Raw genomic sequence first — 26,684 nt, forward strand, 5'->3', positions numbered from 1 at the left:
GAAATGTATGAAAGAGAATCTGACGGTCCATATTATTAGCTGATATTGAAACCAAAATCACAGCCGTCCAATATTATCTGCTTTCACACTTAAAGATTATTTAAGAAGTTATACTTAATTGTTTTGTTGCATAGTATTTGTACACGTTATTAGTATATCTTCTGGTTATATTCTTAGATAATTTTTTTTGTAATTTTACCTAATGCAAATCAATAGAGACCTTGAGAAATTGGTAACAATTTAGAGACTAATACTAGACACACACGTAAAGATTGTCTTTTTGAAACATATCCAAAGTTGATAAAAACTTAATCCCAAAATGACGACATAATATCTCTAAAGGAGAAGTCCACAAGATGTCACGAATTTAATAATTATGGAATCAAACGGGAGGGATGATCAGACGAATGACACCGTTCTTAGCAATGATCTTGATCTTACGGATGGGAATGTCGAAAGGAGTGGAGAGCATAGCAACGTCACCAGTGTAGAAACGTCCACTTGAGTCGTGGCTAATGGCAGGAGCTTCACCGGTCACCCTCACTCTCCCATTCATGACTGCGACAGTGAAGTTCTCTTTGGGAACGCCTGGCATGTCTACACGCACGTATAGACCACCGTTTTGAAGCTGCTTGGACTCATAAGCCATCTCTGATCCATAGTTCACACATGGGTGTGGCATCAATATCCGACCCGTTAATTTCGGATCTGCTCCACATAAAACACAACAACAACAACAACTATTCCCATTTAGACTAACCAATCTCACTACTATATACTACTATATATAGTGTTTGATTCCTATTTAATACTCTTGCTATGTATAGCATAAGCTTGGAGAAGGGAAATATGAGTGTACCATTAGGATCCGTGCCATGGGGAAATTTGTGAGGACCGTTGCCACGCAGATCTATGACCATAATTAGAAAAGACAAGATTTTCCAAACGTTAATGAAGGCAAAATCAAGACTTTTTTTTTACCCAAAGAAAAATGAAGACTTTGTAATAAATGTTGAGAGACGATATATCAAAATAGAAAGTTTGGTGAAAACGACAGATCGAATAAAGTACCTTCTCTGAAATCTGGGCCAGCAAGAAACGCTGTAGAAAAACACAAATTCATCAAAAGTTTTTATTACCAAAAAAGGTTCCATAAATTGAAGTGACTGAATAATAAAGGTAATTACAGATGCAGGAGGAGCGTTGTGGAGTGATGTTGGACTTGGTGAGGAGAAGCCTAAGAACACCATCAGACATGAAGGAAGTGAATCCGGAGATTTCACAGCATTTGCAGACGAGTCCGGTGGAGGTACCGTAGTTCCGTTCAGAGTAGTCGTATTTGTGTTCCTTTGGTGCGTCGGCGAAGATACAAACAGCTTTCTTCGACTGGTCAAGAAAAACCCTCACACCATCTCTTGGAACGCCGGGAAAATCAATCCGAACGTACATATCTTCGTTCTCCAACATTTTGAACTCCATGAACCCTTTTGGCCCATTTGCTTGAAACTGGTTGTTTATTGCATAAAACCCCTCTGTTCCAATCAACACCAAAAAAAGGAGTAAACTTTGGGTTAAAAGAGCAAATGTAGTGTAAGTGAGATTTGAGATTTGGTTTAGAAAGATGTTAGTACCGCGAGATGAAGGAATAGCTCTGAGAGGGACGACCATGATGATTCGACTGAGATTTCTGGTTAGCTACTTTGGGATTAGTTTTTTTCTGCTTTCTCTCTGGGTTTTGGCATTTAGGGTTTTTGGGATCTTTATGGGAGGGAAGGCAACAGGACGGAGTTGTCAGGTGAAGACAAGACAATACTATGGGGACACGTGTCTCTTTTGCATTTGTGATTTGCACCAGTATTAGTTTGACACGCGTTGTCCTCTTTTTGTGAAACAACTGTCGTACGTTGCTTTGCATTTTATTGTATTGGTTGACAAAAGTAATGTTAAATTCATTTTGCAATTCAATAGTGACCTTTGAAACTGATAAACAATTTAGAGACTCATAAATGGCAGTGGGTTATAGACCAAATAAGTTGTGTCGTTGAAACACATCCAAATATGTTTTGTCATTGAGACATATCCAACCAAAGAACTAAAACATGAAACGACATAATAATCCTTAAGACAACGACACTATCCCGAAAAAAGGGTCCACTCTAGAAAAACAGATTTTTAACAGACCCAAACACAAAGTTTCACCACGAGATCATCAAACAGGAAGGATGACCAAACGAAGCACGTGTTGAAAGTTAAACTTGATTTTGAATCAAGTTTAATTATTGGATCAATTATCCAATAATTAATTATGGCCAAATCCAAGTTTTAGAGTTTTCTCTAGAAATATCATCATCTTCCACCTCCTTAAACATAAAAATCTAGATACTCTAATAGAATAATCTAGATAATTTGAATAATGTAATCTAGATCTTATGTAAGACCTCTCTAGACTTAGGATTAAAATATTTTAGATATTTTGTAGTTTGGAGGCTATAAAACACCATCTTCCAACAAAGGTATGAATGTTGTTACTGATTTCCACAGCAGTCACAGAGTAGTCCCCACGGAGGTTCCATACTTGCGGTTAGAAGCATCGTGTTTGCTGCTCTTAGCTGCGTCTCCGGTCACAGTAACAGCTTTTTTGGATGGTTCGAGAAGGGTAAGTGGGTAACCACAGTCTCTTTCTTGACTCCAGGCAAATCAAGCCTCACGAATAGATCATGGGTATCTTCCAGATACTTGAACTCAGCAAACCCTTTTGGTCCGTTCGCTTGGTACGGATTGTTCATAGCGTAAAAACCATCTACACATATACACCAAAAAACCAGAAATGTATGCATATCACGTGGAGAAAAATCTAAGATTTTTAAGAAATGGTGAAGTAATTGTAAACTTTGGGTTTAAAGATCGTTACTATGAGCGTGAGGCGCCGGAGCTATGGGCGTGATAGGCGTGATCATTCGGGGGCTGGTAGGGATGTTGATTCTGACTCGGCGGCGGATAGGCATGATGATGATTCGGCGGCCGAAGATTTCGGTTTGGGTTTTTTTCCTTTTGCTTTTTGAGATCTCTCAATCTCTCTCTGTCTCTCTCTGGTTCTAGGGTTTTAAGATGTTTAATGAAGCGAAGTTCAATAAAGTAAATGAAGGTGAGAGTATGGCGGTGTCAGGTGAGAAACGACAAACAGTCTCTAGACTGACACGTGTTCTATTTTCATTTGCTGACATTTTCTAGTGCATCATTTTTTATTTTATTTTCATTTTAACCATGCATTAGACGAAGATTAAAAACATACGAGTGCGACAAAAAAAAAACATACGAGTGAATATTTTCATACACGTCTTATACGTACATATGTATTAAAGTCCATTTAATTAGTGTTCTTGAAATATTCGGGAATCCAAAAGAAAAAGACAAACATATGCATGTCCCAATATTGTTTTAAACATGATGATTAATTCCAAAAGCATGATCTTAATTAAGAGCCGATTCATTAATTAGTAGGGAGGGATAGTGAGACGGATGACACCATGTTTGGCGATTATCTTGATCCGACGCCAGCATAGCCTCTAGGGACAATGGCGACCTTGCATACGTAACTACGCCCACTTGAGTCGTGCATAGTCGCAGGAGCTCGTCCCATGATGGTGACGACACCATTGCCGTCCACTGCCACAATGAAGCCGTCGCTAGGGACACCAGGCATGTCAATTCGCAGATACAGACCACCGTTTGAGAGCTGCTTTGTCTCGTAAGCACTCGTGGATCCCTCCAACACTGACGGGTGTGGTCGTATGGTCGGACCAGTGAACGCCGGATCTGTCCAACGTTCAAACACAAAATATAAATCAGTAAGCATCTCTTAAGTCTTTTGTTTGCGCATAGTAATTGATACATATAACTACAATTACTATATTTGGAAATTATGTCACAATGGAGAGATTAAGTTCATACCAAAAGGGTCAGTGCCACGACAACCTACGATGATAAAACAATTAATGAAATCAATCAAAACAATTTATGAAGTTGTCTGTCTTTAGACGAATTAATAACAAGATGATACCTTCTGGATTAAGTCCACGAAGATGAGCTGCAAGATTCAAGAACAGAAAAAAAAGAGGATTTTTATTTTTAAAACAAGTCAAAGAAAAAAAGAAATGGTAAAAAGGTATAGTCAAAGGTTGATGTTATACATACCAAGAGGATGGCCACCTGCGACTGCAACAATTGGAATCAACAACACAAACCCATGAAAAATGTCAGATACGTTTACTATACTAAAACAACGAAGACTAGTTTCTAAAAGAAGCTCAACTGATAAGTCTGATCTATTAACCAGAAAATAATAGAAGAAGAAAGAAACATAAAAAATCATATACCTTCTGGGTTATAACCACGAATGATGTTAGCTGCCAAAAGTCATATACAAAGCACATAGTTTTATTAATAAACAAACGATAGATCATAATGACAAATAAGAACAATTAATCAAAAGATTACACAGATAGAGACATTACGAGAAGCATCAGTAGGCATTCTTGCACCTCCGACTGAAACAATACAAGACAAAAATGTCAGATTTTTTTTAGTATCCTTTAAAATGTTAGAAGTAAATCTTTACCAAAAATAAGACAAAAAAACAAAACATTTTGAAGATTAGTGATCTTACAGGAACAGAAAATAGGAACACGAAGATTGATCTTCTGCTTGGAGAGGATAAGTCTAACGACACCATCACCAACAAAACACTGAATGTTACTGATTTCACAGCAGTCACAGATTAGACCCGTGGCGGTTCCATACTTACGGTGAGAAGAATCGTGTTTGCTCTCTTTGGGTGCTTCTCCGGTCACAATGACAGCTTTCTTCGATGGTTCGAGAAGGATTATCACACTCTCTTTCTGGATTCCTGGGAAATCAAGCCTCACGAACAGATCATGGGTCTCTTCCAGATACTTGAACTCAGTAAAACCTTTTGGTCCGTTCACTTGGTACGGATTGTTTGTAGCGTAATACCCATCTACACACACACATACACACAAAAACAGAAATGTATATGTATCAGTCGACAAAATAAAAGATTTTTATTGAAATGGTGAAGTAATAATCTTTGGGTTTAAAGATCAGTACCGCGAGGGTGAGGTACCGGAGCGATGTGCGGGATAGACATGTTTCGGCGGCTGGAGATTTCAGAGGCTCTTTAGGGTTATGGTTTTGCTTTTTGAGATCTCTCTCTCTCTGGTTCTTTAGGGTTTTTGGAGGTTTTGTGAGGCGAAGAAGCTCATAAAGCAAATGACTCTTCTCCTATTCCTATATACAATGAAATTCTCTAAATAAAAATTCTAAAGTTTCCATGTATAAGCTTAAAGGGGAATAATGTGAATACCATTAGGATCCGTGGCATGGGGAAAACCATCAGTAGCCGTGCCAACGCGATCTATAACCAGAAAATCAGAGTGCAAAACAATTCTAATTAATTAAGTAAGTAAGCTATATTTCAAAAGTTTATGGATGAAATTAAAACAGAACTAATAATACCTTCTCCGTCTGAGCCACCAAGAAAAGCTGTAGAAACAAAAATAAAAATAATGGTTCATATCAGATAATTATCCTATTACAAATTTCTATTTTTCGAATAAATAAATAAAAAGGGTTAGATAGAAAATATACAGATGCAAGTACAAGAAGGACGTCGTGTAGAGGCGTGGCTCGTGGTGAGAACGAGTCTTAGAACACCATCGGCCATGTGAGAAGTAAAGCCGGAGAAGAACTCACAGCATTTGCAAGGGATCTTGGTGTTGATACCGCCGACACTGATCTTGGGTCTTAGCTTGGTACCGTCGTAGTTACGGTGCGACGAGTCATACTTGTGTTCCTTGGGAGCGTCGGCTAAGATATTCACTGTATTATTAGGTTGGTCTAGTAAAACAGTGACGCCGTCTCTTGGAACTCCGGGGAGATCGAAGCGGATGTAGCTTTCATTATCCAAAGTCTTGGCCTCTAAGAAACCCTTTGGACCATTCACAAGGAATGGATTGTTTATTGCGTAGAAACCCTCTGCTCAAATCAACAACAAAGAAAAAAATGACAACTTTATCGGAAATAAAAGAAAGAGGTTACGATTTGATGAGAACGAAAAAAGAGAAATAGTTAAAACATACCTGGAGATGGAGGAGCAAGAGTAACCGGGGAGACCATGATTAGGCGGCTGAAGATTTCGTTAGGGTTTTTTTTTAATGCTTTTTGAGATCTCTCTCTCTGTGTCTTTAGGGTTCTTGGAGGTTTTATGAAGCGAAAGCTGTAAAGCAAATGAATGAGAGAGTGAGGAAGAGAGTATTATGGTGAAATACGACAAAAACTCTATACTGACACGTGTTCTATTTTTTGGAGCAATCTAGAAGCACACGTATTAGTTGAGCTGTATCGCGCCACTCTAGACTTTGAGTCAATCTCTCTTGAAATCAATTACAGTACTAATAGTGAAGTAGCAAATTCGTTTTACCAGGACTATTAACCATATGCATTAGATGGTGACAAAATTAAGCATAATTAACATGCATAAACATACGAGTGAAACGTCTTAATTAGGTACATATTAAAGTTGTTGAAACATTCGGAAATCCAAAAGAAAAGACAAACAGATAGATATGCTCCATGCATAAGCATGATCTTAAGATGCGATTTATAAATTAGTTGGAAGGGATAGTGAGACGGATGACACCATGCTTGGGGACCAATTTGATCCGACCCCCGTCATAGCCTCTAGGGACATTGGCGACCTTGGCTACGTAAGTACGCCCACTCGTGTCGTGCATGGTCACAGGAGCTCGTCCCATGATGGTGACGACACCATCGCCGTCCACTGCCACCATGAACTTCTCGCTAGGGACACCAGGCATGTCAACACGCATATACAGACCACCGTTTGAGAGCTGCTTTGTCTCGTAAGGCATCATGGGTCCCTCCAACACTGACGGGTGTGGTAGTACGACCGGACCAGTGAACGCTGGATCTGTCCAACGTGAAGCAACAAAACATATACCATTAAGCCTCCCTTAATTAAGTCTTTTGTTTCAGTATAGAGGAATCTATTTATAGAAATCATGCATGTGATATAAACATACTATAATGAAACTAATATATTGGGAAATTATGTTACAGTGGAGAGATTAAGTTCATACCACCAGGGTCAGTGCAACGGCGACCTATGATGAAACAAATAATGAAGTAGATTAGTTAATTAATCAACCACAAAGTTTTATGGAGTGGTAAAAATATCAAATCAAATATATATATACCTTTTGGGATAAGTCCACGAAAATGAGCTAAGAGATTCACTACAAAATTAAAAAGAAGAAGATTTTAGAAAACATGTCAAAGGAAAAAGAAAAAAAAATGGTAAAAACTAAAAAGGATTAGTCAAAAGTTGATGTTACATACCATAAGGAGTGCCATCTGCAACTGCACCAATTGGAATCAAACACAATAAACCCATGAAAAAATGTCAGATATATATATACACGTTACTAAATAAAACAACCAAGACTAATTTCTAAAAGAATCTCAAATGATAAGAAATATCAAATATCTCTGATCTATTAACCGGAAAATAATAGAAGATATAAAACACATCATTAATATAAACAAACCATAGATAATGACGTATAAGAAGTTAAGAACAAATAATCAAAAGATTAAATGGATAGAGACTTAACCAGGAGCATCACCAGTAGGGATTGTTGCACCTCCAACTGAAAACAATACAACAACAAAAATGTCTTGAATAAATTATTATCTTTCAAAATGTCAGAAGTAATTTTACCCAAAAAAAAAAATGAATTTACAAGAACAGAAATTAGGAGCATGAGGATAGATCTTCTTCTTGGAGAGGATGAGTCTAACAACACCATCTTCAACAAAGGTATGAATGTTGTTACTGATTTCACAGCAGTCACAGAGTAGTCCCACGGAGGTTCCATACTTGCGGTTAGAAGCATCGTGTTTGCTGCTCTTAGCTGCGTCTCCGGTCACAGTAACAGCTTTTTTGGATGGTTCGAGAAGGGTAAGTGGGTAACCACAGTCTCTTTCTTGACTCCAGGCAAATCAAGCCTCACGAATAGATCATGGGTATCTTCCAGATACTTGAACTCAGCAAACCCTTTTGGTCCGTTCGCTTGGTACGGATTGTTCATAGCGTAAAAACCATCTACACATATACACCAAAAAACCAGAAATGTATGCATATCAGTGGAGAAAAATCTAAGATTTTTAAGAAATGGTGAAGTAATTGTAAACTTTGGGTTTAAAGATCGTTACTATGAGCGTGAGGCGCCGGAGCTATGGGCGTGATAGGCGTGATCATTCGGGGGCTGGTAGGGATGTTGATTCTGACTCGGCGGCGGATAGGCATGATGATGATTCGGCGGCCGAAGATTTCGGTTTGGGTTTTTTTCTTTTGCTTTTTGAGATCTCTCAATCTCTCTCTGTCTCTCTCTGGTTCTAGGGTTTTTAGATGTTTAATGAAGCGAAGCTTTCATAAAGTAAATGAAGGTGAGAGTATGGCGGTGTCAGGTGAGAAACGACAAACAGTCTCTAGACTGACACGTGTTCTATTTTCATTTGCTGACATTTTCTAGTGCATCATTTTTTATTTTATTTTCATTTTAACCATGCATTAGACGAAGATTAAAAACATACGAGTGCGACAAAAAAAAAACATACGAGTGAATATTTTCATACACGTCTTATACGTACATATGTATTAAAGTCCATTTAATTAGTGTTCTTGAAATATTCGGGAATCCAAAAGAAAAAGACAAACATATGCATGTCCCAATATTGTTTTAAACATGATGATTAATTCCAAAAGCATGATCTTAATTAAGAGCCGATTCATTAATTAGTAGGGAGGGATAGTGAGACGGATGACACCATGTTTGGCGATTATCTTGATCCGACGCCAGCATAGCCTCTAGGGACAATGGCGACCTTGCATACGTAACTACGCCCACTTGAGTCGTGCATAGTCGCAGGAGCTCGTCCCATGATGGTGACGACACCATTGCCGTCCACTGCCACAATGAAGCCGTCGCTAGGGACACCAGGCATGTCAATTCGCAGATACAGACCACCGTTTGAGAGCTGCTTTGTCTCGTAAGCACTCGTGGATCCCTCCAACACTGACGGGTGTGGTCGTATGGTCGGACCAGTGAACGCCGGATCTGTCCAACGTTCAAACACAAAATATAAATCAGTAAGCATCTCTTAAGTCTTTTGTTTGCGCATAGTAATTGATACATATAACTACAATTACTATATTTGGAAATTATGTCACAATGGAGAGATTAAGTTCATACCAAAAGGGTCAGTGCCACGACAACCTACGATGATAAAACAATTAATGAAATCAATCAAAACAATTTATGAAGTTGTCTGTCTTTAGACGAATTAATAACAAGATGATACCTTCTGGATTAAGTCCACGAAGATGAGCTGCAAGATTCAAGAACAGAAAAAAAAGAGGATTTTTATTTTTAAAACAAGTCAAAGAAAAAAAGAAATGGTAAAAAGGTATAGTCAAAGGTTGATGTTATACATACCAAGAGGATGGCCACCTGCGACTGCAACAATTGGAATCAACAACACAAACCCATGAAAAATGTCAGATACGTTTACTATACTAAAACAACGAAGACTAGTTTCTAAAAGAAGCTCAACTGATAAGTCTGATCTATTAACCAGAAAATAATAGAAGAAGAAAGAAACATAAAAAATCATATACCTTCTGGGTTATAACCACGAATGATGTTAGCTGCCAAAAGTCATATACAAAGCACATAGTTTTATTAATAAACAAACGATAGATCATAATGACAAATAAGAACAATTAATCAAAAGATTACACAGATAGAGACATTACGAGAAGCATCAGTAGGCATTCTTGCACCTCCGACTGAAACAATACAAGACAAAAATGTCAGATTTTTTTTAGTATCCTTTAAAATGTTAGAAGTAAATCTTTACCAAAAATAAGACAAAAAAACAAAACATTTTGAAGATTAGTGATCTTACAGGAACAGAAAATAGGAACACGAAGATTGATCTTCTGCTTGGAGAGGATAAGTCTAACGACACCATCACCAACAAAACACTGAATGTTACTGATTTCACAGCAGTCACAGATTAGACCCGTGGCGGTTCCATACTTACGGTGAGAAGAATCGTGTTTGCTCTCTTTGGGTGCTTCTCCGGTCACAATGACAGCTTTCTTCGATGGTTCGAGAAGGATTATCACACTCTCTTTCTGGATTCCTGGGAAATCAAGCCTCACGAACAGATCATGGGTCTCTTCCAGATACTTGAACTCAGTAAAACCTTTTGGTCCGTTCACTTGGTACGGATTGTTTGTAGCGTAATACCCATCTACACACACACATACACACAAAAACAGAAATGTATATGTATCAGTCGACAAAATAAAAGATTTTTATTGAAATGGTGAAGTAATAATCTTTGGGTTTAAAGATCAGTACCGCGAGGGTGAGGTACCGGAGCGATGTGCGGGATAGACATGTTTCGGCGGCTGGAGATTTCAGAGGCTCTTTAGGGTTATGGTTTTGCTTTTTGAGATCTCTCTCTCTCTGGTTCTTTAGGGTTTTTGGAGGTTTTGTGAGGCGAAGAAGCTCATAAAGCAAATGAAGGTGAGAGTATGGCGGTGTCAGGTGAAAACGACAAACTCTCCCTACACTGACACGTGTTTTATTCTTGTTTGCTGAGATTTTTAAATGCATCATTTTATTTCATTTTTGGTATTAATAAAAGATCATTTTATGTTTCTAAACGTTTCGTTTTCAATTGTCCGTACACTGTAAAAGTGTAAAAGGTGAGTTTTTCTTTTTAATAAGAGAAAGAAATTAAATATTAAGCGGTTTTGATATGTACAAAATATTTCGCAAATTGTTTTAAGTAATATCGAAGTTTAGTAGGTGAATAAAATCCAATAATTAATCTGGACTGACATTACAAAAATGTCAAAAACAGTTTACTAATTATGTTATTTTGGGGTTAATAATGTTTCGAGCAAATTAATAATGAGTTACTGTATATAGAAATTTCATCGTTAAAAGCTAGTATGATATTGTACAATGTATTGACCTGGATTAAGATGAACAAACTTTCTGCGATATAACTTTGGGATCCTTGAACTTTGGATTGCAAGCAAACTGTAAAAATACATTAGAGAATAAAAGTTAATTTGGGATGTGTGTGATACAGTTTTACATATTCCTTTTGAGGTCTAGTGGGTTTGGTCTACGTGTAAATAATTCACTGTAAGAACTAAGAAGACGCGGAACACCAACGTGTTTGCTGTTTCCGCCTCTCTAGACTTTTATTGCAAGTCAATCTCTCTTGAAACAAATCAATAATTATCAACTTCTTGGTCGCCTCATCATCTATGGTTACTAGTCATTAAAGAAATTTTGGTACCTCCCCCCTAATTGCTACTTCATATATACCTATCCTATTTGGTGTCAATTTAATACTACTATTTATTAAAATTGGCTCTCAATTAATTTTAAAAAGCGATGCTTAACCGACATATAATATAACAACCTCTTTTAATTATGACGAAAAAACAAAATTAATATGACATCTATTTGAAAATTGTAAACACTTTTATGTACTTTCGAGTATGGTTTCATCGAAATTATTAAGGCTAGCTACATCTATTTTACGTACTTCCCAACAACGTAATTACTGTTCGATAAGACCTCATCCCCAAAACATGATCATAACCAATCCGGTCCACCGGTCAAACCGGAGAGGCTCATGTTAGGCTTATTTCAAAGATTTATTGGCTTCAGCGCATGTTAGGCTTATTTAAGCGAATCCCATAAAGATGCGCACTTCCTCTTAGCAAACCCAACTCTTCTGTTCAACAGATCATAAACCACCTCAAACCCTTGTTGCTGGTAATTCCCCAGAATAGCCCCAGTACCACCTCGAAGTTCTGATTCATCTCCACCGTTCATCAACATCAAACATCCAATTTTCCTCTTCTCTTCTTTACCATCTCCACCGTCCATAAATTCGTAAAAATAATTTCTCCTGGGGAGCGTCACACTGGATCTGTTCCCGGCAAAATGCAAAACCAGAGCTGGAACTTTAACCGTCTGGTTTAAATAGTAACAAGGACTCATACCCGAACTCGGTTCGACCCGATCAGCCCGTTCGTGAACCCGCCCGACCCGACTATCGAATTCTTCAACCACCGAATTGTAGAATTTCGCCGGAAGCATCGTGAACGTTGTCCCTGAGTCAACAACAACTCCTCCGCCACCGTTTTTGTCAATTCTTCTGAGCATCGCCGGAGCTGGAATATTCCGTTTTCCGATTGAGATTCCTTGGAGTGAAACAGAGTAGAAGTAGGGATGCTTTGGGTTTTCAAGCATCTCTGTGAAGACGAACTCATTTTTCTTCTTCTTCTCATCATCACCGTCATCATGATCATCGGTGGTTCCGACACGTTTCTCTTTTTTATCGACGAAGCGACCGAGGATGAGCGGACTCGGACGGCGGACTCGGTCCGAGTCAAAAGAGTGAGAGACGAGACAATAAGAGAAGCTATTACCGAGATGAGGAGAGTGAACAGCGAGCTGAGCGGGAAGAGAGAGACGTCCACGGCCGAATCCAGCGACGCCGATAGGTTCAGCGAGAGTGGTGTGAGCGCAGCCGAAGGTGAAGTTAGAGACGGAGACGGAAGGGAGAGAGAGTGAGTCGGAGTAGAGTTTTGCGACGAGAGAGCCGTCACCGTAAGCGTAGTAGAAAGGAGGACAAGGGTAAGAAGAAGTGTTGCAATCTCCGGTTTCGATGAAATCAAGAGGACAGTTGGAGATAGCGCAGAGGTCGGAGGAGGGAAGGGAAGAGTGAGCGGCGGAGCAAGAAGGGGAGGAGCAGGAGACGGTGGTGGCGGAGGAGGAGAGAGATGAAGGAGGAGAAGGAGGGAGTGGTTTGGATTCACAGAGGATGCAAGTGAAAGGACGGCAAGGGAACCAAACGAGGTCGCTTCCGGTGTCCAAGTACAAGGAGACGGCTGAGGAGGAGGAGCCGACGGAGAGGGAGATGAGATAATCGCTGCCGGAGGAGATAGGGAGTGAAAGTTGTTGTTGTTGTTGTTTGTGGTGGTGGCGGCGGAAGCGGGCGGAGGAACGGGAGGAGGATGATTTGAGAAGGTGGAGAGGAGATGAAGAGTGTTTTGAGGTTGAGAGAGAGTGGGAGAGATGGAGGAGAAGAGGTGTTGATAATGATGACACAGAGAAGTGGAAATAGTATTGGAGAATTGTTGTGTAGAGGAAGAAGATCAAACAAGTTTTCATGGTGGATAATAAAACAGTGGAGTCCAAGGAATGGTTTTGAATTTTTGAAGCAGAGGAGGTCGAGTGTTTTTATAGGACAGAGCAAAGACATATTGTGAGACGATTAAAAAATAAATTATTGTTGGCTTTCATTTCAGCAAATATAGATATTTATGCTTTTGACAAAAAGATATTTACATAATTATTTTGAAACTAAAGAAAAGGCTTGAGCGATGAAAAGAGTGGCATGCAGAGTTTTAGTCCTAGATAAAGAATTAGATTTAGACAGGAAACCAACACCATTACATATGCCAAAACGCAGCAGTATGTTGAAACTTGCACTGTAATAGTAATACTATTGTCTAGCTAGTCTTTGATGATTGGCAAAACTCAAAAGTCAACTGCATTGTACATTGATGAGATGGGGGAGTTTCGCATGCAACCATACATGATACATTTATTAAACCTACGTTTGTTATCTTCTCTTGTTTATGTTTCATTTATTAAAATTCAACTTCATTGGTTTATAACATATCCAATCCACACCCTCGGATAATCTCAACTTAAAGGAAAAATATCAAAAGCCTTGAGACGCTAAAAAACATAAATAGTGGAAATTGTAAAAAAAGCAAAGAAGAAAGTAGAGTCCAAGCCAGGTGGGATATTGCCATGGCATGGACAGGGTTAAAGCGTCGAAGAGAGAGAGAAAGGTACGTGTACCTCACTCTTCTCCACACACAAATACAACTTAAATTCCTCTTCGGTATTGTCTCACCTGACAATTTTCTATTTTTTTACTGCATTTCTTTAGAAAATTGCTCTGCTAATATGAAGTCTAACCAAAAAACCAAACATTTAACCAATTAATCAAACATCCAATCGAGCCGAACCACAACACCTAGCCAATTTGCCGACCGCAGCTTGAATAATCATCTATCATGCAGCCGAACTTTATCATTCCATACATATTCGTTACAAGTGTATGATATCATGGGTTTTATGGATTTTGTAAAAGATAAAAAGGGATGCATTGTTTATCCCAAGAGACTATATCTTGTTACCGATTTTCATGAACATATAATCTAAACTAATCAATCATCACAAAAAGATTAGATAACAATTAAAAGCATTAATATAAAATGCCAGTGGCTATGTTGTATTGAAGCTAGATTAGGTAGAGAGAATCGCTAGAGGACAAATGGTCTTATAAAATTCACCAACCTCCTCCAGTACAAGCCGATACTTTTTCGATTTTAAAATACGAAAAAGTAATTTATAGGATAAGTTTCCCGCATTGAAAATTTGGAACATCAAAAATACTTTGACTTATTTTACTAAAAAAGTATTGGAAACTTTGAAATACGAAACGAAACCGTGTCAATGGTTTTGGATATGATGGGATTCGTCAGCTCTTAATTAAAGAGAGCATGGATTCTTTTTGTTTTCTTTTAAATCTAAAATTTTGGATACAGCTGTTAACAGAGAGGCGATTTCGAGAAATTATGTAGGAAAATTAAATTAGCTGTACTCTGAAAATACAAAAAACGAGAAGAAGGAACCAATGAAGCAAAAGCAAACCTGAGGTTTGAGACTTGAGAGTGACGTTTATTGCAGCTTTGTAGTTTTACGGCAAAAAAAATAAAATCAATACGTTGGTTCGTCGCTACAAGAAGAAAAGGCTCAAGCCTGTCTTCTTCACCAGAGCTGTTGTCCTCACAAGCACCAGCTTTAGCTTTTTTTTATAGCTTTCTTGTGTCACCATTAACACAAAGGTTACTAGAGATTTGATTTCATCAAAAAGCTAGTCGTCGGTACATGAGATTACCATTTATTTCCATTAATTGCATACACTACTTATTTCCATAAACTGCATACACTTCCAAGTGGTTCATCTGCGAATATGATGATCCTATAAACTACTGGAATCAGCAAATGTTTAGACAGGTAGTATCATCATAACACAAGTCACACAACTGTAACAAAACAATGAGACATGGGAGGAATCATAACTTATTGAGAGCCCTAAGAGTTGTATAACCAAACAGACAAGAAGACGAACTCACCAACCTATTCATCTATAATCATTGCCAATCAACAAAACAAATTGATATTTTATTGTAAAAATTCTCTCTTTTAGAAGTGCATGATCACCCTGCAACTTTGTTCAAAGGCATTACAATACAAAAAAAATTATAAGGACATGACCAACCCGGTTTAAAATATCAGGAAAATAAGAAGCTTTGTTGATGTCTATATGTCGTATATAGACTTTATGAACTAAAAAACAGAGCAAGAACCAAACAAAGAGTTGGTATTTGACAGGGGTGGTTGAGGATTACAAGTAGATCCATCCAAAAAATGCTTATAATTTGTGGGCCTAAATACTTCAAGACAATGGCAACCCAAGAATTTCAATTATTGCAATTTCCTACTCATTTAGAACATAACACCATTAAGAAGTTTTGTTGCTTTGTTATCTCATATACTTGACTTCTTCTAGTGGTTCCTATCAAACGTCCCCAGAATGTTATACCATAACAAATCTCAGAAAAAACTATCTTAGAAACTGTATTCCCGCATCCAAATCATCACTCAAAGAAGCTAAAGGCAGTGCAACTGCAAGCTGTACTTCTATCTAACTACACAAGTTGCATGTGAAGTGTGAACAGAGAAGATTTGGTCTCAATGGCATCTAGTACTTAGATAAGCTCAGGTTTTTAGTTATGATCACCCAAAAGTCTTATCCATGCTATTGATACCTAAGGATCCCCCTACAAGGGAAAACGAGTAATCTGAACCGCCTGAGTATAGGCGATAGTCTGAAACTTAATGCTAGATTTTCAATCTCTTTTGTTCCCCTAATCACAGTGCTTAATACCTCCTAAAATTTGTTAGCATGACCTATACTGTTTCCACCTCACACGATCACAACACAGAAAGGTCACTACTAACGTACAAGTTCATTCAAGACGTGTTTACCTGTTATGTGGATAACTATGATGTCGCAAGAACACATCTGCACCAGTTAAGCTGGAATAGGATGATGATGATGATCTCATGCACTGCAACCAGTACAAACCCCTACATTTTAGAGATGACATAGCATCAAAGCAACACAAGAAGGCCCACATATACCAGAGATCCTTTATGGAAGTAAGGGGTCTAAATCTCTGATTAAGTCTAAATTTCATGGCAATTATTCCAGAGCTTATATCAGAATCCTTCATGTATACGTCTCATACCCATAAAGCATGGAAACAATGAGATTGGTGTTAAGTGTTAACTATTGGACAATGGCAGAAATTACATATAATTACTTGACACATCCTTCTTTCATATACAAAATCTCTAATAATATTTGGCATTTGTTCACAGATTTGCCAGCAAAAGAATAGAAAAGAGATATTGCACAGTTTTAGCAAAGAGAAGCAACGCAATGCGGTTAAACAAGTTGGGTTCAGTTACACCTTTGAAAGAAGAGGCCTTATCTTCTCTAGCAGTGTCTCGGCTTCAATAAATCCACCCAAAGGTCCCAAAGACTTGTACTTGATGGCTTTCCATCTGTTTTGATGACAATATTGATAACAAAGCTTATTATCTCACAGTTTTCAAGCCATGGGAAAGTAAGAGAGAGACGCAAAGAATTTCCCAAAAAAGATCAACGAGTATGAAGCATATATATACCTGGGCACATAAGGCAATGCAAAACAGTGGAGATGGAGATGATCAACACTGTTAAATGGTGGCTGGTGAAAACCAAATCTGTGAGAAGAAAGTACAAATCAGGTTAATGCTACAGAAGTCACCAAAAGGAGCCTTACTTACTCCAAATTCATAATTGATTTCATTGAGTGTATGTAACCAAGAAAGCTCACCTATGAATGCTTTGAGGAGCATCTTTCTGCAACAGTTGTTGTCCCACACTAAGCATGTGTCTTACTGCTCAAATCATAAAACAAACATCCTCATCGAAACTTTACATAGGCACAACAGAAAATGAAGTATAAAAATGTTTAGATAACCAACCAAGTGAGTAGTCTTCATCTCTTCTCTGAAGGTCATTCACAGTAGGAATATGTTCTTTTGGAATCACCAAATAGTGCCTACATCATCAGTGCTTTGTTCATAAATACCAGTAAATGATAGCTAAGTAAGCAAGGAGATGCAAATTGATTACAATGGACAAGCTTAAGTAAACGGAATCAAACTCAATTCACAAAACTCGATAGAGCAAAGTGAGTGAACAGAGACACAAACCTCTGGGCTGCAGGCTTGATGTCTTGAAAGGCGATGACTTTCTCATCCTGAAAAAAAGATAATCGCAGACGTAAGAAAACTTGTTCAATTTAGCCTCTGATGATGAACCAAACAAACAAGAGAAGGGAAGAAGAAGATAACGGTGTGAAGGAGACGAGTAGTGGTTGGATTTCGCACGATCTCACAGAAGATACACGCCTGATTCACTCCCGCCATAATTCTTACGTTTGGAATTTGAAATCGCTGCTAACCAAAATTCGAAATGGATTTCGATTTCCAAGTTGTGGAAATGGGAAAGTTGTCTTCTCCGGCCAAAAGCCTCTTTTTTTCTCCGAAACTAAATATTTGGATCTTTCATTTTAACCCCACAAATATTTTTATTGCTAAGTTAAACCCTTAACTCATATACGTTCCGATTTAGTATAGTCTTTACTTGTATTAATTTTCAAAAATATGGAAAATTTGCGCTACACCACCGAATAACCATTCTAACTGACGAAAAAAATCTATATTTGATTTGTCCTTTTTGTAGATTAATTTTGTTTTAATATAAGTATAATTGATAGAAGGGCTTCCAGGATTTGGTATTTTGTATTTCTCAAATTTTTGTAATATTTATTTTATTATTTGATTACTCTTAAATATAAATGTACCGTATAATCAATTTTTTTTTTGTATTTTATTTTATATAAATATTTTTTAATATGTGTATAAGTTCTTATTTGTTTTTCAATTGTAATATATGTAGATATTTTCAACGAATATTATACATCAAGAGCTTTAGTTTATTTTCGTTAAAGTTTTCATTCTTTATTTTAATATTAGATCACAATAATTATGCTATAAGGTGATTCTATGACATTTGTAGAGTAGTTTAAATATTTTTGGTATATTGTTCCAACAAAGGTATATGGGAAAGTTGAAATTCTATTATCTCTGATTTAGTAATAATAGTGTTTGGCCTATTTGGCATCACAAAAGAGTTGGCAGTTGGGATTGTTTTACTTGTATTTAAAATTTCGAAAGTCTGGGGTTCATTTGCAATAAAAAGAAAATGATGAGGGCCTAAATAAACAATAAACATAAACAATCGCCGGAAAGTTTCTTCTCACGACTAATAAAAACCTTAAAAGCTCTCCTCCGTTAATGTCGCCTCTGTCTTCTCTTCCTCCCAAAACATTTATCTCCTCCTTCCATTGCCACTCAGTGACTCGCCTAAGAAGGTCCGTCACTGCTCGAACCATGAGCTCTCAGTCTAGTCAACGCGTCTTCCAGCTCAGACAAGACCCTCTCACCGGAAATTCCGAATGGATTGTCATTGAGGACAATGACCAACCCGGAACTTCCACTGACGGCCTACTCGCGACGACGTCGTATCTCGACATGCTCAATGATTCTCGCCGTAACATAGCTTATCGTCTCGCTATCGAGAAAACCATCACTGAACCTTGCCACGTCCTGGACATTGGGTTCGTCTTCTCATTGAGTCATTTCCATAAACTTGATTCAATTCTTGGTTTAAACACTCAGATTTTGATAAAGGAGAATGTGGAATTTGTGTGTATAGTGCTGGAACTGGGTTGCTATCAATGATGGCTGTGAGAGCAATGAGAGGTGATTCAAAAGGAATGGTGACGGCGTGTGAGTCTTACTTACCGATGGTTAAGCTTATGAGGAAGGTTATGCATAAGAATGGAATGACTAAGAACATTAACCTTATCAACAAACGATCCGATGAACTCAAAGTTGGATCAGAAGACATTGCTTCACGAGCTGACGTTCTTGTGAGTATACAAAGATCTATACTTTGTAGTTAATTTTTCAGAAGGAAATAACCATAAGTGTGTCTCTCTTCTTCATTAGGTTAGTGAAATATTGGACTCTGAGTTACTTGGTGAAGGTCTAATCCCAAGTTTACAACACGCTCATGACATGTTGCTGGTTGATAATCCCAAAACAGTGCCATATCGAGCTACTACTTATTGCCAGGTTCGTTATTTAGTCTAATCGAATTTTGGTCATTCTTTAGCTTGATTGAATTCATTCTCACATTGTTTCCCTTTGCTCTGTCTTTACAATATTTTCAAGCTTGTTGAAAGCACATTCTTATGTAACTTGCAAGATCTACGAAATAACGAGGCTAAAACATCCGATGGTGTTCGTCTAGTTCCTCCTGGATTAGAGAGTCTATTTGGTATCAAGTCACAACAGTATAGCATGCATGTTGATGCTATTGAGAAAGAGATCAAACTGGTACTAGTATCCTGAACTTCTCCCTACAGTTTTGCAATGAGCTTTAGTTTATAAACTCAATTCATATATTCATCCAGTTGTCAGAGCCCGTCAAAATATTTGAATTTGACTTTTGGAAACGGCCAGAAAGTAATGGAGAGCTTGATGTGCACATAGAAGCAAAAACCACGGGTAGTGTTCATGCTATTATATCATGGTACTGTATCCTTTACTGGCTTTCTTCTTTTCGTTTTTAGGTGTTTGAACTGCATATATCTTCACATATTAGTAGTTAGTACTCTACAACGAAAAAGTACACTTTTCTTTTTTGGTGATGCATTATCATGCATTCCACCTAAAAGGCCTTGGCAGAGGGCTCAAGACTTGACCTGTTTTACCAGTATGATATGAAGAATCGTTTTTTTTTTGGTTCAGGTGGGTGCTGCAGCTTGATAGTGAAGGAACAATCTTCTATTCTACCGCTCCCAGGTGGATAGATTCAAATTCTGAGATAGGTGAGTTACACCTTACTGTGACTTATGTCAATTCTCACGCTGTTATATGGTTTAGAGGAATCCCTTTTTCCCCCAGTTGCAGTACATTCAGCTCCATTGCGATCGAATAGGTTGTTGATCACTGAGTCATTTGACCAATTTTGGTTTTCTTTTCTTGTTAAACAGGTGTTAGAGACTGGTGTGACCATTGGAAACAGTGTGTTTGGTTTACTCCAGGAACAGGCGTGTCCATATCCAAAGGAGAAAAAGTTCATTTGCATGCTTCTCATACTTGTACTAACATCTTGTACAATCTGAAGAAGACTCAAAGCTTGACACATGAGAGGACACACTTTCCTTTAAGTACTGGAGATCTACACCTCACATTACCACCCGAAAGAGTCGCAATATATGGTGACAGTATATATAGACAATCCTTGTTTGAGGCCACAAGAAAAGCTGTAGGTTCTAAATTCTATGTCTATCGTATATTTACAAAATATTCCTCTGGAAATTGCATAAGGTTGTGGTGATATTTTGGCTTGTTAATCCTAATAAGGAACACTACTCTAATCCATCGTAAGAAATTTATTCATACTTGTCATATTATATTTCTCCAACATTCCGGAGCACACTTTAATGTTTCTTCTCCTATTTTCAGTTACAGGGGAAATCGTATCCACAATGTCTCGTCATTGATGACAGTCTTCTCTTACCACTTATGGCTCTACATATATCGAACAGATCACGGGTTTTATCATTGTCACCTGGGTTGCAAGAGAATGCTGCCAGATACTTTGAAGCCATTGCTGATTCAAATGGCTTTTCAAAAGATCGTTTCGAATATTTCAGAGATGGGAAGACAAATTTGGCCAAAGCGTATCCAGGCAAGGTACACTTCCATTTGATGCACATCATATTCAAAATTCATAAAAAGTTATGGTTTGTTGCCGAACTCTTGAAAAGTTATGTCCCCTTAGTTTAGTCCTTTTGCTTAGTCATTTAATTCCTTAATTGTTTTTTGGGTTCCATTTTGATTATGTGTCCCTATGTTTTAATCAACAGATTGATCTGCTGATTGGAGAGCCATATTATAGCGGACTTGAAAATGGGCTTCCGTGGCAAAATCTCAGATTCTGGTAAATGTTGATATTGAATTGGTCACGTTGCTTTGTCAAAGACGCTAGTTTGTTAACAATATAGCCTCAATTACTGTCTGGTATGCGTGAAGGAAGGACAGAACTCTACTTGATTCTGTCCTGTCAGAAGATGCAGTGGTAATGCCGTATAAAGGGGTTTTGAGAGGTTGTGCGATGTATCTTCCTGTAAGTACTGTGTCGTTCGTTTCCTAGCTATTCTAAAACAGAAATGCGTTTGCTTGTTTATTCATGAAATGGGTTATGATGCAGGATCTCTGGAAGAGCCGTTGTTGCCTGGGAAGTGTAGAAGGGTTTGACCATACTCTGGTGAATACAACCTTAGGGGGATGTGGTGATCTACCTTCTGGTAAAGACAGTCCTTGTTTGCCCTTCTTCATCTGGCAATGTGGAGAGACAAAGGTAAACAGAAGTTGTTAGATTTATATGTATTGGCAAACTTTGGGAATGTAAAGATGGTTCCTTTTCTTGGACAATTTTCAGATACTTAGCAAGGAATTCACAGTCATGGAGTTTGACTTCTCCAAGCCCATCACAGGTCCATGTTCTGGGGAAGTTCAGGTATGTTAGTTGGAAATTCACATACATGCAGTTTGCAGAGGCATCAGTAGTACACAAATAACTCGGATGAATGCTTTTAAGAAATGTTTTTATTCCTGCAAACAGATTGAGTTTATAAAACCCGGCGTATGCCATGGAATTGCATTGTGGATGGATTGGGTGATGGATGAAGAAAACTCAACCGTGATCTCAACAGGACCAGGTATGAGATTCTTAACCTTGAGTACTTTGCTTGAAAGGGATCAAATAGTTTGATCGTTGCAGGCTGATGCTTACGGTTACCCCTGTAAATTTTGACAACTAAAGGGCAGTTTTTATAGATTGTCCTCTTAGCTGGTTTCAGTAGAGGATTGGCTTTTTCCCCAACATGTTACTTTCAGGGCTTGCACGATCTATAAGGGGAATAATTAGCGGATTTGTTTCTCTGCGTACAGATGATAAGTATTGGAAACAAGGAGTGAAGCTCTTAGGGAAGCCAGTCACAGTAAGAATGGAAGGTCCTTCCTCATCCATAGGAATACAAGCTTCCTTAGATTTATCTTCAAACAGCGAGCTCATCGTCACTCATACTATTTCTTGACTGTTTTTTTTTTTTTGTCTTAATCCAATCCTGTTCAATTTCTTAAATATGAAACTTTAGTAAATTTGATTTTGTGATATGTATCCTCTATTGATTGTTATGGTTGCAGTTATGTACATAGACACATTTTATTTCGACAGCACGAATCATGATTGAATCTCTACTTTGACGGATTTATAAATGGATTGGAAAAGAAGACAAAAATTGAAGTCTAAAAAAGTGACAAACTCCACTGGCTTTTTTAACTGTGGGCGTGTTAACAGATTGAGTGAGTCCGTGGGTGTCAATCAAAGACTAATCCAACTCAAGTTCTCTTTATCTTTTATTTACAATATATATCAAAAAAATCAAATATAATCAGATGAGAATGCTCACAAACCATTAAGCAAAACAAGAGAGGTCTCTGCAAAACACAAACTTTATAACTCAACACATGACACATCTGTATTTGTCTCTTCATCAATGTTTTCCTTCTTCTTTCGAAGCCGCCACATAAGAGACAACAACTGTAATGTCATCAAGCTTACCACCGTAGTATCTGAAGCCAGCATCTTGTGCTGCTGTCGAGAATGGAGTTTGTCTGTTTTTGTCCTGTGCTCTTTGTCGCGCCAATGCTGCAATCTTCTGCGCTGTTACCTGGGGATCTATGTTGGCTCTCACAGCGTGAACCACTATGGCTGTGATCTCGTTGTTGTACAGGTTGTCAAACAACCCATCTGTTCCAGCTATTATGACGTCTCCAGGAGCGACAGCAACAGTGAAAACCTGACCTGAGCTTGGCAAATCGCCGTTTCTTCCACTCTCCAGCTGATAGGTGAAGTTGAAGTCATGCTGTTGAACAGGGGAACGGAAAACCGTATGCCCTTCACGAACAACCATGAACCCGCTGTCGCCTAAATTGATTGCATGAAGTCCCTGGTTGGTTAAGGCTATGATGCAAGCTGTTGAAGACCCTTGCGACTTTGTGCAAGTATGAGCTTTTTCCAATACTCTGGCTGGATCAATCGAACCTTTAGGCTCATCTTGGATTGCATTCACTGAGTTAGACATAAGCTCCCGAGAATAGTAACCTGCATCAATACCAAGCTCTGCCCAACCCCCCACACCATCTGCCACACCTAATGCTTGCTCTTCAGCACAGATAAAATGTGCATCCTCTCCCCCAGTGGCCTCTTTATCAGGATGCGGTAGATAACACGACCCCGAGACAAGCTTCAGAGGCTTAGTACATAGCTTAGCCGCTACAGAATCCGAAGAATCTCTAACCTGTTCGTCAGTAACAGAGTTATCTAAAGAGACATCAGGCGCATTCCCAGCTGATAAGCGATTAGAGAGTGAGCTATGCAAGCCTCTAAATCCCATTCCTCTTCTTTGCTGATTCAAATAAATCCATCTCTTAGCACCTCTATAAGCAAAATACGCACAGATCGTAGACTTCTCATTGTGATCTTTACCTCTGAGTCTCATACTGATTCTTCCACGGTTAGGACCATCTCCAGATACCATACCACCAGTGAAACGCTTTGAAACAAGAGAAGCAGAATGACGATCCACAAACAAAGACTTAGAACCTAAACTCGCCATTGATTTACACGGATCCGAAAGCAAAAGATCAATGTGATATCCACAGACCTGAAAGGCCGGACCAGATACAGAAGGAACAGAGAAAGTTCGAGAAACAGCACCAATAACAGAAAGATTCCTCCTTTCGTTAATCAACAACAAATCAGAGCTAGCTGGTTCTAAAAACCCGTTAGGGTTAGTAAATCTAGTGTACAATCCTCTATAACCACCAAACCCTAAATTCCCTAATCCAATCAAAATCTTAACTTGTTTCTGAAGACTTTCTCTCACAGGTAACATCTTAAGCACAAGAATCTCGAAACCCAGTAATAACCAGAGATAGAGAAGATCATATCTTCCAAAGCATCACTTTTTTCGTCGATTTAAACGCTTTCACCAACGAATCTAAAGATTGATCCAACACAAACCCTTGAAACTCAGAGCTCAATCAAATACGAATTCGGAACTTACCAGGACCCACAAATTCTCTTTTCACCTCCTTCTGGAGAAGATAATGTCAAAGTCACAACAGAAATTGGCTAGAATCCAGATAAGTTTCTGAAAGAAGAGATGACAAATTTCACGAAAGAACCCTAGCCAAATCTGATCTTTAAGACAAGAAACACAAAAGCTGGTGGTCAAAAGCAACTCGCTTTTTTCTTTTGTTCTAAAAAAAACAAAACCAGTGAAATTTTGGGATGTCTCAAAAAAAATTTCTGTATTTGAGGTTTTTGTGCGATGGGTACAGATTATCAGAAATTCAGAATGTTCCTCTCACATCTTTTTGGATATAAGTGATTTTCAGCTGTTGGATCATACATTTAACAATCTCAGCCGTACATTTTCTGTTTTTATAAAATAGACTAATAACGAGAAACCGAGTCGTGGAGATTAATGGGCGTACAAAAGCCCATTAGAGTAGCAATCAAAGCCCATGCATCGGCATCAAATTGTTTTTGAGGATCATTTGTCAATTGTCAACGAGTAGAGCCGTGCATACCATACAACATAAAGGGAAATAGCCATAGCTAGGCCACAAAAAAAATTCTACTACTTAAAACGCCACATTTTTTATACAAATTATTTGATTTTTTTGGTTACACTAAGACTTTTTTCCACTAAAATAGATTACTTTTACATTAGAAATATGTTATAAAGTTGTAATTTTGTGAAAATACCATTCCTATAAATATTTTAAGATGCTTGAAAATCATATTTTGTCAAAATAATAGAATAACGTTTCTAACGATAATTAGAAATCATAAAATAATATACATGTTAAAATAAAATAAAATAAATAAGTAGTCAGTACAAAAGAAAGTTTACATGTATAACAATTTGCCATAGGCCTCCATAAATCCATCATATCAGACCACTCTAATGTTTTTACTTGTAAATATTTGATGGACAAAAACAAATGCTGGGCCTACTATAGCTACTATCATATGGATGTTACATGCAGAAACAAAACATGCTTTTCTCTCTGAATAACGAACTAAACATGTTATGGATTAGGCCCTAATAGCTAGTCCAGTTAGGATTTTAAGATTTTCCGATGTATATTAAGTGTCAATGTGTCATACATGAGCCTCTAATAAACACACGCCCAAAATCAATAGAACTAACTAACCCTATACACCGAAGTAATATAGAACCAGCACGAACTCTAGATCTGGAAAATATAAATACAAAATATCTTTTAAAATGTTTTCTAAATATTATTGTAATTATCATATGAAAAAAAAACTATTCATAAAAAGTAATTATCAACATATGTAATCTTTCAAAGATGCACTTGATGTGTGTATCTTGTTGGTTAGAATTTTAATTTATTAATCGATAACTTGGAAGGCAAATAACAGTAAAAATAATAATCTAACTGTAGTAAATATCTCCCCACACGTCATTTTTTTTATTTTTTTTTATTTTTTATTTTGGCAACTCACATGGTTTGATTCATTGATAAGTCAGTTTCAATTTTATTTTTCTCAAATTTAAATAATTCTCCATTTCTAAAAATAAAGGGGCAAGGTATTGGTACGCACATGAGACTAACATTCATACCTTTTTATGAAATAAATAAAACAAAAAGGGACACAAGAAGGAACGCAAGAATTTTAAACTGAAATGATTGTATCTCTAAATTGAGAAAAATCCCAAAAAGAATTAGTAACAAATTAAATAACTAAGCGGTGTTGTTTTATTCGGAGGTAAAATATATATATGGAGGGTATAGCGTCAACTCGCTTTTTTACTACATTTTGATTTCTCTCCCAAAGTTCTTTAATTTTTGTTTGGGTATCACATTTGTAGTCAGAAACAAAATTGTTGAATGAATTATCGACGACTATTTTCACTCGTTGGAATAGTCGGGATTCAATTTATTAAACCGTCGTAAGGAAGCTAAAGATGTAAAAATGATGATATACAGACAATTTGGCTAGCTCATTCACTTTTTAAATGGGCAAACCAATCATGAATGCTAGTT

General features: G+C 37.7%; 8 protein-coding genes across 10 annotated transcripts; 1 reads left to right on the top strand and 7 right to left on the bottom strand.

Annotated features, from left to right (window-relative positions):
• Window positions 1–259: 259 nt before the first annotated feature.
• AT4G16545 (heat shock protein HSP20/alpha crystallin family protein) lies at window positions 260–1,755 on the bottom strand. Its single transcript, NM_001341113.1, has 5 exons — window positions 1,632–1,755; window positions 1,188–1,532; window positions 1,072–1,101; window positions 860–910; window positions 260–708 (listed from the first exon to the last, which is right to left on the bottom strand). Exons 1-5 carry the CDS (start codon window positions 1,666–1,668, stop codon window positions 383–385), a joined length of 789 nt encoding a protein of 262 aa, NP_001329450.1. The 5' UTR covers window positions 1,669–1,755; the 3' UTR covers window positions 260–382.
• Window positions 1,756–3,417: 1,662 nt separating this feature from the next.
• On the bottom strand, window positions 3,418–5,232 carry AT4G16550 (HSP20-like chaperone). Its single transcript, NM_001341114.1, has 8 exons — window positions 5,128–5,232; window positions 4,667–5,017; window positions 4,515–4,547; window positions 4,377–4,406; window positions 4,195–4,215; window positions 4,061–4,087; window positions 3,952–3,975; window positions 3,418–3,816 (listed from the first exon to the last, which is right to left on the bottom strand). The coding sequence occupies exons 1-8, from the start codon at window positions 5,165–5,167 to the stop codon at window positions 3,539–3,541; spliced, it is 804 nt and encodes a 267-aa protein (NP_001319962.1). The 5' UTR covers window positions 5,168–5,232; the 3' UTR covers window positions 3,418–3,538.
• A 128-nt stretch (window positions 5,233–5,360) lies between these two features.
• Window positions 5,361–6,277, bottom strand: AT4G16555 (HSP20-like chaperone; the record flags this gene model as incomplete). Its single annotated transcript, NM_001341115.1, has 4 exons — window positions 6,159–6,277; window positions 5,668–6,054; window positions 5,536–5,562; window positions 5,361–5,434 (listed from the first exon to the last, which is right to left on the bottom strand). Exons 1-4 carry the CDS (start codon window positions 6,193–6,195, stop codon window positions 5,361–5,363), a joined length of 525 nt encoding a protein of 174 aa, NP_001328470.1. The 5' UTR covers window positions 6,196–6,277.
• Window positions 6,278–6,686: 409 nt separating this feature from the next.
• AT4G16560 (HSP20-like chaperone) lies at window positions 6,687–10,569 on the bottom strand (the record flags this gene model as incomplete). The annotated part of the gene is made up of 16 exons (NM_117755.1): window positions 6,687–7,009; window positions 7,179–7,202; window positions 7,296–7,334; window positions 7,438–7,458; window positions 7,713–7,748; window positions 7,842–7,933; window positions 7,979–8,089; window positions 8,140–8,203; window positions 9,009–9,218; window positions 9,354–9,377; window positions 9,463–9,489; window positions 9,597–9,722; window positions 9,779–9,808; window positions 9,917–9,949; window positions 10,021–10,419; window positions 10,530–10,569. The coding sequence occupies 16 exons, from the start codon at window positions 10,567–10,569 to the stop codon at window positions 6,687–6,689; spliced, it is 1,599 nt and encodes a 532-aa protein (NP_567505.1).
• Window positions 10,570–11,560: 991 nt separating this feature from the next.
• On the bottom strand, window positions 11,561–13,587 carry AT4G16563 (Eukaryotic aspartyl protease family protein). The gene has a single exon (NM_117756.7). It carries the CDS (start codon window positions 13,371–13,373, stop codon window positions 11,874–11,876), a length of 1,500 nt encoding a protein of 499 aa, NP_567506.1. The 5' UTR covers window positions 13,374–13,587; the 3' UTR covers window positions 11,561–11,873.
• Window positions 13,588–15,560: 1,973 nt separating this feature from the next.
• Window positions 15,561–18,013, bottom strand: HINT4 (histidine triad nucleotide-binding 4). Of its 3 annotated transcripts, none has more exons than NM_001341117.1 (7): window positions 17,751–17,909; window positions 17,610–17,656; window positions 17,379–17,455; window positions 17,228–17,291; window positions 17,037–17,114; window positions 16,820–16,913; window positions 15,561–16,414 (listed from the first exon to the last, which is right to left on the bottom strand). In NM_001341117.1, exons 1-7 carry the CDS (start codon window positions 17,823–17,825, stop codon window positions 16,328–16,330), a joined length of 522 nt encoding a protein of 173 aa, NP_001329381.1. In that variant the 5' UTR covers window positions 17,826–17,909; the 3' UTR covers window positions 15,561–16,327. The 3 variants fall into 3 exon arrangements, with proteins under 3 accessions (NP_001329381.1, NP_001319963.1, NP_567507.1); NM_001341116.1 differs by having other exon boundaries at window positions 15,561–16,433; NM_117757.4 differs by lacking the exon at window positions 15,561–16,414 and having other exon boundaries at window positions 16,501–16,913; window positions 17,751–18,013.
• A 623-nt stretch (window positions 18,014–18,636) lies between these two features.
• PRMT7 (protein arginine methyltransferase 7) lies at window positions 18,637–22,810 on the top strand. The gene is made up of 14 exons (NM_117758.3): window positions 18,637–19,078; window positions 19,177–19,393; window positions 19,473–19,598; window positions 19,698–19,862; window positions 19,940–20,058; window positions 20,277–20,356; window positions 20,522–20,796; window positions 20,997–21,227; window positions 21,401–21,474; window positions 21,567–21,660; window positions 21,745–21,894; window positions 21,976–22,053; window positions 22,159–22,255; window positions 22,488–22,810. The coding sequence occupies exons 1-14, from the start codon at window positions 18,756–18,758 to the stop codon at window positions 22,631–22,633; spliced, it is 2,175 nt and encodes a 724-aa protein (NP_567508.1). The 5' UTR covers window positions 18,637–18,755; the 3' UTR covers window positions 22,634–22,810.
• Window positions 22,811–22,860: 50 nt separating this feature from the next.
• On the bottom strand, window positions 22,861–25,015 carry AT4G16580 (Protein phosphatase 2C family protein). The gene has a single exon (NM_117759.4). The coding sequence runs from the start codon at window positions 24,494–24,496 to the stop codon at window positions 23,093–23,095; it is 1,404 nt and encodes a 467-aa protein (NP_193391.3). The 5' UTR covers window positions 24,497–25,015; the 3' UTR covers window positions 22,861–23,092.
• Window positions 25,016–26,684: the final 1,669 nt, after the last annotated feature.

This window comes from Arabidopsis thaliana, chromosome 4, assembly GCF_000001735.4.
Source record: "Arabidopsis thaliana chromosome 4, partial sequence".
Classification (NCBI taxonomy): Eukaryota; Viridiplantae; Streptophyta; class Magnoliopsida; order Brassicales; family Brassicaceae; genus Arabidopsis; species Arabidopsis thaliana.